Below are 10,287 nucleotides of genomic sequence, written 5' to 3' on the forward strand. Positions count from 1 at the left end.
ACACACACACACACACACACACACACACACACACACACACACACACAGAGTCAAAGCATAATGGCCGTAGTTCAGAAAGCGCATAATGACGTGACTGTTGCCTCTTGCACAGCGCTCGTGTATACACTCCCAGAAATAGAGCAAATATTGACGTCTCTGATTTCTCCTCTTGCGCGAGTAACTTTTGCACCTTTCGCAGGGTTCCAATAATCTCATGCATGCCGTGGTCTTGAAGCGAGGGCTAAGAATCTGTGTGTGTGTGTGGTCAATTTTTATTAAATGTCCTCTATTCATTAACAGTGACAAAGAAGCATCTGTACACTGCATTCATGCTTTCGATGTTATATGTAATGCACTTTGAATTACCTTGCTACTGAAATATGCTAGACAAACAAACTGGCTTTGCCTTCAAAATAAAAGACTGGTGCACTTTTCTTTTTTTTTCTTTTTTTTACATCTGCAGCCTCCCAAGCCATCTTGGCGACATCTGACTTTGAATAGCAATGAATCTTCCCATTTGTCTTCCCTCGCTGTGAGTGGCAGACAGTCTTGTGGAACAATGCGGGAGGTTAATCAAACCCCAGTCATGGTGGTGACCTCTGGTCGAGGTCAAGGGCTACGCTGGAGGGCGCCAGACGAGGCAAACCGATTGGCTGAGACGTGTCGGTGTCGGAGGAGACAAAGGTCATGGGCTGGAGAGGGAAGTGTAATAGATATGCAGGGTAACACCCCCCCTCCCCCCTATTTATAAGCAGCGCATACGCTTTTAACAAACACACCATAATGCAGTTGTAAGCAAACATGAGGACATGTTCAAGTGTTAGTTACATGGTGTTTGTCAACAATTATAACTTCTCTTATGGAGGCATATTTTACATCATTACAACTGTGTTTTATTGCCATTCACTATCCGTTTATACAGCAGCCTCCACTTATTAAACTCACAGGAGTTGTTGTTGATAAATTCATTAACAAACTTTTAAAATCTGCTTACAAGTGCATTACAGTGTGTTAAACCATTTATTGCATGTTTATAAACTGATTATAAAATATAAACTGCGTATACTTCCTGTTTGCAAATTAAACACATTAGTGCTAAATTAGTTGGAAGATTATTCGCCAACAATTGTGATTGAAATTAATTATGAATTTAAAGGAATAGTTAAACATGTTGGGAGAAATGCTTATTCGCTGAGAGTTAAATTACAAAACACACGCTACCCCTGGTACAAACACAACACAGCATGAGACGTGATAGAATCTTTTATTTTTGTGTTGGTTTTGGTAGTTTCATGGTAATTAGTTGACAATATGATAAAAAGTAGATTATCGACAATGTCATTCATCAGCCTAGTTTTTCAGATGTAAAGGTGTTGAGCTTTTATCTTCTTATAATAATGTTAATTGAATATCTGAGTTTTGGCCTGTTGGTCGGACGAAACCAGCAAACTGGCAGAAATCCTTATCCTTATCCTTATTTGCAACATTAAAAAGTGCATAAACATTCAATGTAATTGAATATATGCATGTACATTTTAAAAACTATACTCAGTTTTCATGTACATGTTTGACGTCGGTATCTGTTGAACAGAACTGTACTGAAATACCATTTAAATTCATTATATCAAGCATATTGAGTTCTGCTTTCTTACTATGACTCATCATCACACCTGGAATCGATATCCAGTGCTGGTTTGAGTCACACAGGTTTCTTTCCTGTCGTGGCACTGACGTAGACTTAAAGACACGGACATTATGAAGAGGCCATGGGGAATGGAAGCACCAGCAGCTTTCCTATTACCCATCCAGCCTGACCTCTATATCTCCCAGTCTGAACACAGTGTTGGGGAAAAAAACAGACTGGGTTCCTTTAATCAATGCTCCACACCGACACTTGACCTGACAGCCAGAGTGACCATAACGTGTGAAGGTACATTTTGATGAGCCGATTAAACAGCTCTCCACAGATGTGATTAAATGGCATTCATGCCACAAGCAGGTAGTGGGTGGATCATTATTGATGGTGGTGTGCTTCATGAAATGGCATGCAGGTTGGACTTTTGGCTATATGGACATTTCTCAAAAGGCAAAACAACTACCTTTTTTTCTGTCTTTGAGAATCTAATGGTGTCCTGCAACACTGACCAATAGGCTGAAGGAGCAGACCGACAGTGGAATACCTAGCGGTGGTGTTTCACTGAGGCGTTCTGTGCCTCAGTGAAAGTGAATTTAAGATGCTTTATCAGAGAGAGACAAACAGGGAGAGCAAGAGAGGGAACTCGCGATTGAGTGCAACCAGCAGAAGCATTGTCCCCTCGCCGAGTGACACACCATCTCTTCCTCCCTGGACACAGACCCTTCTTTGTTTGTTCCCTGGGGCCAAACGAGTTCAAACAGAGGGGAGCGGGGGGGGGGGGGGGCAGAGCAGAGAGGAATCTTTGGATGGAGGGATGGAGGGGCAAGAGAAGGAGATGGCAGGAGACAGAGACTGATGAAGAGAGACTCTTTTTGGCTGACAGGATGCAGCCTGTTTGGAAAGGGAGGAAAGGCAAAGGGAGGGGTGTGTGTGTGTGTGTGTGTGTGTGTGTGTGTGTGTGTGTGTGTGTGAAAGAGAATTAAGGGGCATCTCCACAGCAGGCTTTGCACGCTTTCCCTGCATCTGTGGTTACGCGTAGCCCATGAAAAGAGTTTGTGAGTTTGTGTGTGTTTTTTTCACAAGGAGGAGGAATTGCATACATGCACACACTCCCACATGCGTGATCCGTGTGATGGTCTGCTGTTTGATGCTCGTCTGTGTGTGTGTCATGTGCTACTTACAAACTGCAGGAACACGTGTCCCAGTGCACGCTGGGGATGGGGATCGGGCTGCAGAACGGCCTCCACTGCAGACAGCACCTCTTTGTGCAACTCCAGGATGTCCTCAATATTTGAAAACAGAATCTAAAAACAGGGAGGGTGGGGGGGAGAGGGTGATGTAAGGGGAGGGGATGCAGAGGAAGGAAGGGATAAAGAGGCAGGGTGGAAGGAAGCGAGGGAAAAGGCGAGGGAAAAGGGCAAGGAAGTGACCAACAGATGGACGGAGACGTGGGGGAAAGAGAGCAAATACCATGTTTGAGATTCATAATATTAAAAAAAACAATAATTTTAGAAAGAAGCTTTTGGCTTGTTTTGTTTTTTTGTAGTATTTAAAGGCTGGCCATACCTTGACATGTTCTGGTGAGAGGCACTGTTGGTCATCTGCAGTTTGTCGGATTCTGTGTAAAAATGCCTGAAGGGGAAACAGAAACAGAGCAGGTTTAAGAATAAGTCTTTTTTTGTTGACGACTATTTCTGTCTATGAGAACAGAAGCGTGGTGAGTTTGCTATTATAAACAAGATAACAAGTGGAGGCTTTTTTTAAAAACCTGTGTGCGTGTACACACAAGCGTTGCCTGGGAGTGGAAGTCAAGCTTCCGTCTACTTTTTTTTTTTTTTTAACATGAGTGCGTATGAGCTCTTTGCTTTGAGGAAACAGATACATACATGAGCATAAAACACACAAGCCCTTGAGCGACAGACAGCCACATGCACACTCACATACTTAAGGGAAAATCGCCTTTTATGGCGCTCCACAAAGACGCGTCACAGTTATTTCACTATCCCTTAGGTATTGCGTGTTTTTCTTGTGACACTTAAAGCTCATTGCATGGCTCCGCTGTAGAGGAAGCTAATGCACCTGGGCATCCAGCTGGAAGAAAGAGAAAACAGAACTGCTTAATTGTTGCAGCGTCTGCACACACCACTTCACCGGAGACGAACGCAAAAGGCTCACGTCAAGTTGGGCTTTGCTTGCGTGTGCGGTTGTGCGTGTGTGTGTGCACGCGCCTGCCAATCCCGACTTTGAAAGAAGGGTGCAGAGGGGGAAGTGAATGTGCAAACAGTTTCTTTTATTCTCTCTTCCCCAATTCTCTGTCTGTCAGACACAACCTTCCTGCATGTCAGAGCCTCAAGTGTGAAAAGTGATAGTGTGCCACATGGATGAAGGGTGGAAAAGAACTGCTGGGTTCAATGATGAATGTACATCTGAAATGTAAGTGTCACTGGAGAATACTGCTGTTGTTTCTGAAACCTTGCAGCTGATTCACGCCTGACACCTTAAAAGCTACAATGACAGAAGCAGCGCAATGATCTACACTGCCAGGTGAAAGGGTCAGTGGTTCTAGTGGACTCTTTCTAGATTCCTTTGTTCAGGTTTTGAGATCATCTTTGTAGTAGATTTCCTGCCTCACTACAATGACAGTAAACATGTTTCAAGCAGCAACAGCGTCTCAGTGGTGCTGGATGTTGTTTTAAAAATCAACATGTTTCAACCCCTTTTTACTTCTCAGTGTATCAGTGTTAAATAAATGATGAACAGATTAAAGATAGAACATCTTCCCACATGAGATCAGGCAATATCCGATCAATCAATCCGATTCTTGATCATTTTAGTTGACGCTACGTTTTAGGTGGGTACTATAAAATTATTAAGATTAATTATCCAGGCCAAATATACTTAATTGGAAAAGAAATAGTCTGTATAAAAGCGGTTGGCTCTGTATTCTGTGGATTATCAAGAGCAACCCAGAATGTTGACGAGTAAGAAAATCTGGGATTTTTGCCGACAATATAAAGAAAAACCCTTGAATGCTCTACAGTCACACAGAACATCAGCCAACTACATGCATTACTTACAGTCAGTCCCTTGCCTGTAATGAAAGACTGACACTTGTAATCACACATTTGCTCTAAAGATAGAACGCAGCCAGCCGAGCAGCAGGCTGCAATCATATCATTTCCTCAGAGGCCGAACACGTAGGGAGGATTGTCTCCAGTATTTTGGGTTTTTTTTATTGGCTTTTGCGTCGGTTGCACCAAAATAGAAAGCAAAGGTCCTCGGCAGCGAGCTGCGACCTCGCTAATTAAGATCAGTATTAAAGGGAAGCGGCAGATGTCGTGTTCTTGACTGGTTTTGGGAGGGCGCTGATTGTTCTCGAAGGCGTGCACTAATTAAATCTCCCATATGGCAACTTGTACCGTGTCCACACTGGAGGAGTCACTCGTCTGAGAGATTGCTCACTGGCAGAGAGGACGAGGAGAGGAAACAAGGCTCTTCCTCAGTCGAGAGCAGAGGGAGAAAACAAAAAAAGGCAAAAGGGACAATGTTAGGACAGTGGGCGGGAACTAAAGCATCCAGACTTTGGAGTCATTCTCTATGGACACCTACCATCCAGGACGGGATTCGCTGTTTGAAACAAAATGTGCCACACAGATGTGGCCATCAGCAGGGAGGATGGAGGGAAGGAGCAACAAAGGGATCCTTTCAGCTCAGGTCTCGCCCCGTGACATGGCCATTCTCACCCAGGGTTGTGTTGGCTGTCTTCATTGTTCCGTCACAAAGCACACAGGTTTATTTGAGGGAGAAGAAAAAAAGATGGAGCTCCCTCTGTCCACCAGCATGACAACAGAGCAGAGCATAAACCGGGCATGCGCTCCAAGCATGGTGCAAACGTTTTACAGTCTGGACTGTAATATTTGGTGAGCGTGATCAGAATCGACAACGGGAAATTGCCCCGAAACAAAAGCATTATGGGTATAATTGGAAGGATTTTGACGTTTGATGGACAGCAGTTCGTTGTACTTTGAAAGCCAAGCATCATAATTGGGCAATCTGCAGTCTGGACTTTCGTATTCAGCTACTTCTGAAGTCCTTAACTGTAATGACCACCGGTGACAGAACAGACAGATCAGTCATAGGTGGCAGAAGTTTTGACGTCCGCGGCCTGAATCTGTAACTCGGCCAAAATGACGGCCAAACTCACGGACGAGTAACGCGTGATTCCACGCGGCATCTGTTGAGTCCAGATCGACTTCACGATTCGACACCAAAAAGGAAAAAAATAAAACAGAGTTGATATTTCCAACTCGCACAGAATCACGCAGATGTGAGCGCGCCCTCAGATAACCCTCAGCGTACTGCGAGTCATGCGTAATTTGCATGGAGAGGACAATACCTTGGAGCCTTGCCCCACACACACACACACACACACACACACACACTGACATTTCGATATGAGATGAATATTGAAAAGAGCCATCCTTTCCACAGTACACAGCTAAGCCAGTTGTTATTGGAAAAGGAGAAGAAAAAAAAATCAATCATGAAAAACAAACATAGTAGTCATGACGAGCACTGTAATACGCTACCCACTGGGCGCGCTCGTTAGGCTCATTGCTTCTTAATGAACATGCTGAGAGGCGGCTGGATGTTTGCTTTCTAATCTCCCATCTCAGGTGACCCGGCTGCCTCTTTTTCCTGACATCGCCACATCGTTACCAGTGAGCCGAAGGGCGTGTAATCACGTTGAGTGGAGGATCAGACATTGAAAAATAATATGTACATGTATACGGGGCAACAACCACTCAATAACAACAACTCTCTCTCGTCTGTTACTGAGATCTGACTGAGCCACAGGTGACACACACTTGGCTTGTTATATCTTGTGCATGAGATGCCCAGTTGCCTTTTCCGACTCCTAAAAATAGCGATGGCATCAATCAATGTGTTAATAATAGTCGGTGAGATGAGACACCAAATTCGCTTTTTGATACCCCCGTGCTCGTAATAATGAGTCAGAGTGTCTGCACAGAGGAGGGGGGGGGCTCAGCTGCTGCACGCGGTGGTCTCTTGCCACAGGGGTGATGGGCTGTTGAGAGGGGGGGGGCTGCTCGTGATACAATCCCACGGGAGGCTGGCAACGCAACCGTGATGGAGCTTTTCTTCATAGACCACAAAGTGGCTGCCAAGCACGACACTAATGCAGAATTACACCACTACTATTTCAGAGTGGGAAAGCAGCCAGGGAGGTCACGGTCACGAGTTCCAGAACAACAGAATGCTGTAATGGTTAAAACAGCTTTGTGGAGCCATTTATACATTATTCATGTGGTGGCTTTTTTTCTGAAATATAAAACGTTAAAGTTATCTCATTATGGAAAGCATTGTAATCTTGAACATTTTGCAAAATATTTCACTTATCAGTCATAATAATATTTGGCAGTTTCAGGAGACAGAATGTAGTTTTCACACTTTTTCATGGAAAAAAATGTACAGATTAATCTTACTCTAGTTGTTGAAGAGGAACCAATAACATTCTTCATAATCAGACCTGCTTATTCTCCTCATCGAACACTTCTTCTTCCTAGTCATCAGGCCTTTAATATTCTGCGCTGCAGTTGTGCAAGCATTACAGCACTGACATCATTGCCAGGACTCTCTTCAAGTGCTCAATAATTAGCTCTTTGTTAGCATCTTCACAGGCCCACACCTCTTCCTCTGCCCTCATTTAGAAAGACCGTTGCACACGGGTGTTTTTCACACTTGTGAACTTTCTGTACTTGACGCCGTTTGGCCCAAGAGTTCGGTAAGTTAACTCAAGCGTGAAACCTTCCGTCGAAGTTCAGAGGCAGTTCGGAAAAAGCCCTCTCAGACTCAGGTCCACAACACAACGAGTGTCTGGTAGAAGTCTGCACTGCAAATGGACTTTCTGGTCTTCTGACCACACAAAGGAGAAGCCGGGAATTGAACTGCAGATCTCCTCCTCTACCTCATCAGCCACAGCTGCTTTGGCCCTGGTCACACAAGGGTCCTGCCTCATCATGAAGATGCTGCTTGGTGCACACATGCTGCATTATGACAGCACATGGCTGACTCTGCAAAGAGTGCGTTACTTTTGCACTTCTGCTATTGAGTGTGAAGAGCAGGTCACATTTTGGTGTCCCTTGCATCAGTTCCACTGAAAGCTGTCAAACGGGCTACTTGCTGAATGGCCACGTGCCGCAAAGCTGAGTCACTGTCCGTTTTATTGCAGCAACTTTTGTGCGAGAAAGAGTGAGGACAATTTTAAAAAGCCCAAACTGCAACAGAAGAAGTGCCCATGCATGCCTTTGTCGGTGTGTGTGGGTGTAGGTGTGTGTAGGTGTGTGGCAAGCAAACAGGAAGTGAAAACAGAGCAATCACACTGAACAAAAGCCGACACTTTTTTTTTTTGAAGACCAAATCATTGACAAGTTTGTTTTTCCTTTTCAGGCAGATAGACAGCGATTGGACTCAGCGGGGAGGGAAAACAAACGAAGCAGCGCCTCTCGACACAAAAGCGGCAGATGTTGCCTCAGAAAAAATGAAGTGTGGCTTTTGTGTGAAGGAAGTATGTGACATGTTTGACTGGCCGCTAACTCGACTGCGTTTCCCTAAAGTTATGTCTCACAGATTCGCGCTAGCATGCAACCAAACTGTGACAAACAAATAAATCACACTGTGCGCTTGAAAAGGGATTTAAATTATGGACTTCACCCTGAACTTTGTGGCGCAACAGCCGCACTGTAATGAGAACGCTGTCTATGTGTTTAAGACTAAATGACTAGAGGGAGGCCGTGCTATTTATTATGCTATGGATTGAAAGGAACGGACGGAAACACAAAGCCTCTGTTTTGATTATTTACACATGATCTCGTCACCGCCCATCGTAGCACTTGGCAGGCTGAAAACCCCCCCAAAAAACATGTCTAACCCAACATCCGGCATCGCCCGCCACCCCAGACGGTGTGATCACAGTTTAGGATGGTTTTTCTTTATATGACCAACTGTCAAAGGGTCAGATCTGTGTTGGGAGGGTGGGGGGTAGGGGGGGCAAAGAGGGGCCAGACAGTAAGGTGTGAGGATACAGATGGACCATATGCTGGTGCGGGTTCAGCGTTCGCTCCACTGGACAGGGAGCAGGAGGCCTGCTGCCTTAGCGTCTGCCTCGTCTGCCTCTGAGCAGGGCTTTCTACCTGCAGCCAAGCCAACTAGGCAACATGCTTCACATCTTTGAGTCAAGGCAAATTGGGCTGGCTCACAAAAATACAGACCACTAAACACGAAACTACACTTGCTTAACAAGTGTCAGATCTTAGCAATCGAAAATTATTTCTTAAGGCGAGAAACTTCACGCGGTCACAATAACAGAAGGGAAATAACGAGAGAGAGAAGTAATGGTCAAACCAGTTGCGACATGAGAGTAAGTCCGGCGAACAGTCGGGAAACATTTAGGCTGCTGAAAGGGGATGTGTGGCCTCAGGTCACTCACAGTCAGGACCCGTAGAACTTGGATGTTCACATTCAGAGAAGGTCCTCCTCATGACATGGGGATTAATGGATGCCTGTGAGAATGCGGTCACGCAGTGGACATTGTGGAAGCCATGGTGGTGTCGCACTGGATTGCATTATACTGAGAGGTGTTTAGAGTACTTTGTACAGAAAAACAGGGAGGGACGTGACAAAACATAATCTGTGGCTGTAGTAGGGTCCTGAATCACAAGAACAACTTAAGAGATGAGAAGAGATACGATAGACCTTTATTAATCCTTGAGGGAAATTCTTGCGCCAGAGATTGAAGTATAAGAAAAAAACTGAATATAAATCTAGACATGAACGATAGAGTAATAAGTATTAAGTGTATAAAAAGTAAGTAAGGTAAACGTGGTAAAACTAAAATCAACTAAAAATATGAAGTGTTTAAGAAGTAACACTAACACCCGAGCCTAATAGAAACTGAAATAGAAAAGTTATATTGCACATGAAATAAATAAATAACACATTCATATCCACAGCCTAGCATATGAACAAACACATATGTCGACTAGATTTAGAAACAAATTGACATATGTGCCAGTGTATCAGTATCAGCATCGTTTACTGTAAAACCATGTTCATTAACCTGCATTTGGTAATATATGTATATATATACCATGTTTTCTACAAGTCATGAGCAGCTCATAACTGAATCAGTATACTGGGCCTGCTGCTCTCGCTCTAGCAGCTTCTCCATACTGGGACTAAAGATGGCGTTAATGGGGACAGAACTGGGACGTTTCCCCGATTGCCCGTGGCTACATCAGCATTCAGCAACAATGCTGGGCCATCTCGCTCAATTCAGATATCTCACAAGAGCCCCCCGTATATCAAGCACTAGCTCTAACACTTGTCAGGGTTTTTTTCTCTCTCCAGAAGATCCTGAGAGCCCCCTTTCAATGCTCTGCAGTTCCCACACCTACTGAAACAACCCTCAAACAAGAACCCAGATCCACAGATTCAGGACTTTTTCTATGCGTGTTCTCAGTAGTCTCTACCCCTCCTTATCCGAGAGAAAAACAACAACAAGCTAACAAACAATGCGTCCATTAAGGGGCTCGCCTTTTGGGGGGGGGGGGGGGGGGGGGGGGGGGGGG

At 44.6% G+C, this 10,287-nt stretch overlaps 1 protein-coding gene across 2 annotated transcripts in view; it reads right to left on the minus strand.

Annotated features, from left to right (window-relative positions):
- The window catches only part of prex1 (phosphatidylinositol-3,4,5-trisphosphate-dependent Rac exchange factor 1), a 75,006-nt gene that overhangs the window by 54,375 nt on the left and 10,344 nt on the right, over nucleotides 1-10,287 (minus strand). For both annotated transcript variants that reach the window (XM_031868801.1, XM_031868802.1), the window contains exons 2-3: nucleotides 3,203-3,268; nucleotides 2,818-2,940 (exon numbers count right to left, since the gene is read on the minus strand). In XM_031868801.1, the coding sequence (XP_031724661.1) occupies nucleotides 2,818-2,940; nucleotides 3,203-3,268 (189 nt within the window). The remainder of the gene's footprint in view (nucleotides 1-2,817; nucleotides 2,941-3,202; nucleotides 3,269-10,287) is intronic.

Source organism: Anarrhichthys ocellatus, unplaced genomic scaffold, assembly GCF_004355925.1.
Source record: "Anarrhichthys ocellatus isolate YVR2014 unplaced genomic scaffold, GSC_Weel_1.0 scaffold44, whole genome shotgun sequence".
In the NCBI taxonomy this organism is placed as follows: domain Eukaryota; kingdom Metazoa; phylum Chordata; class Actinopteri; order Perciformes; family Anarhichadidae; genus Anarrhichthys; species Anarrhichthys ocellatus.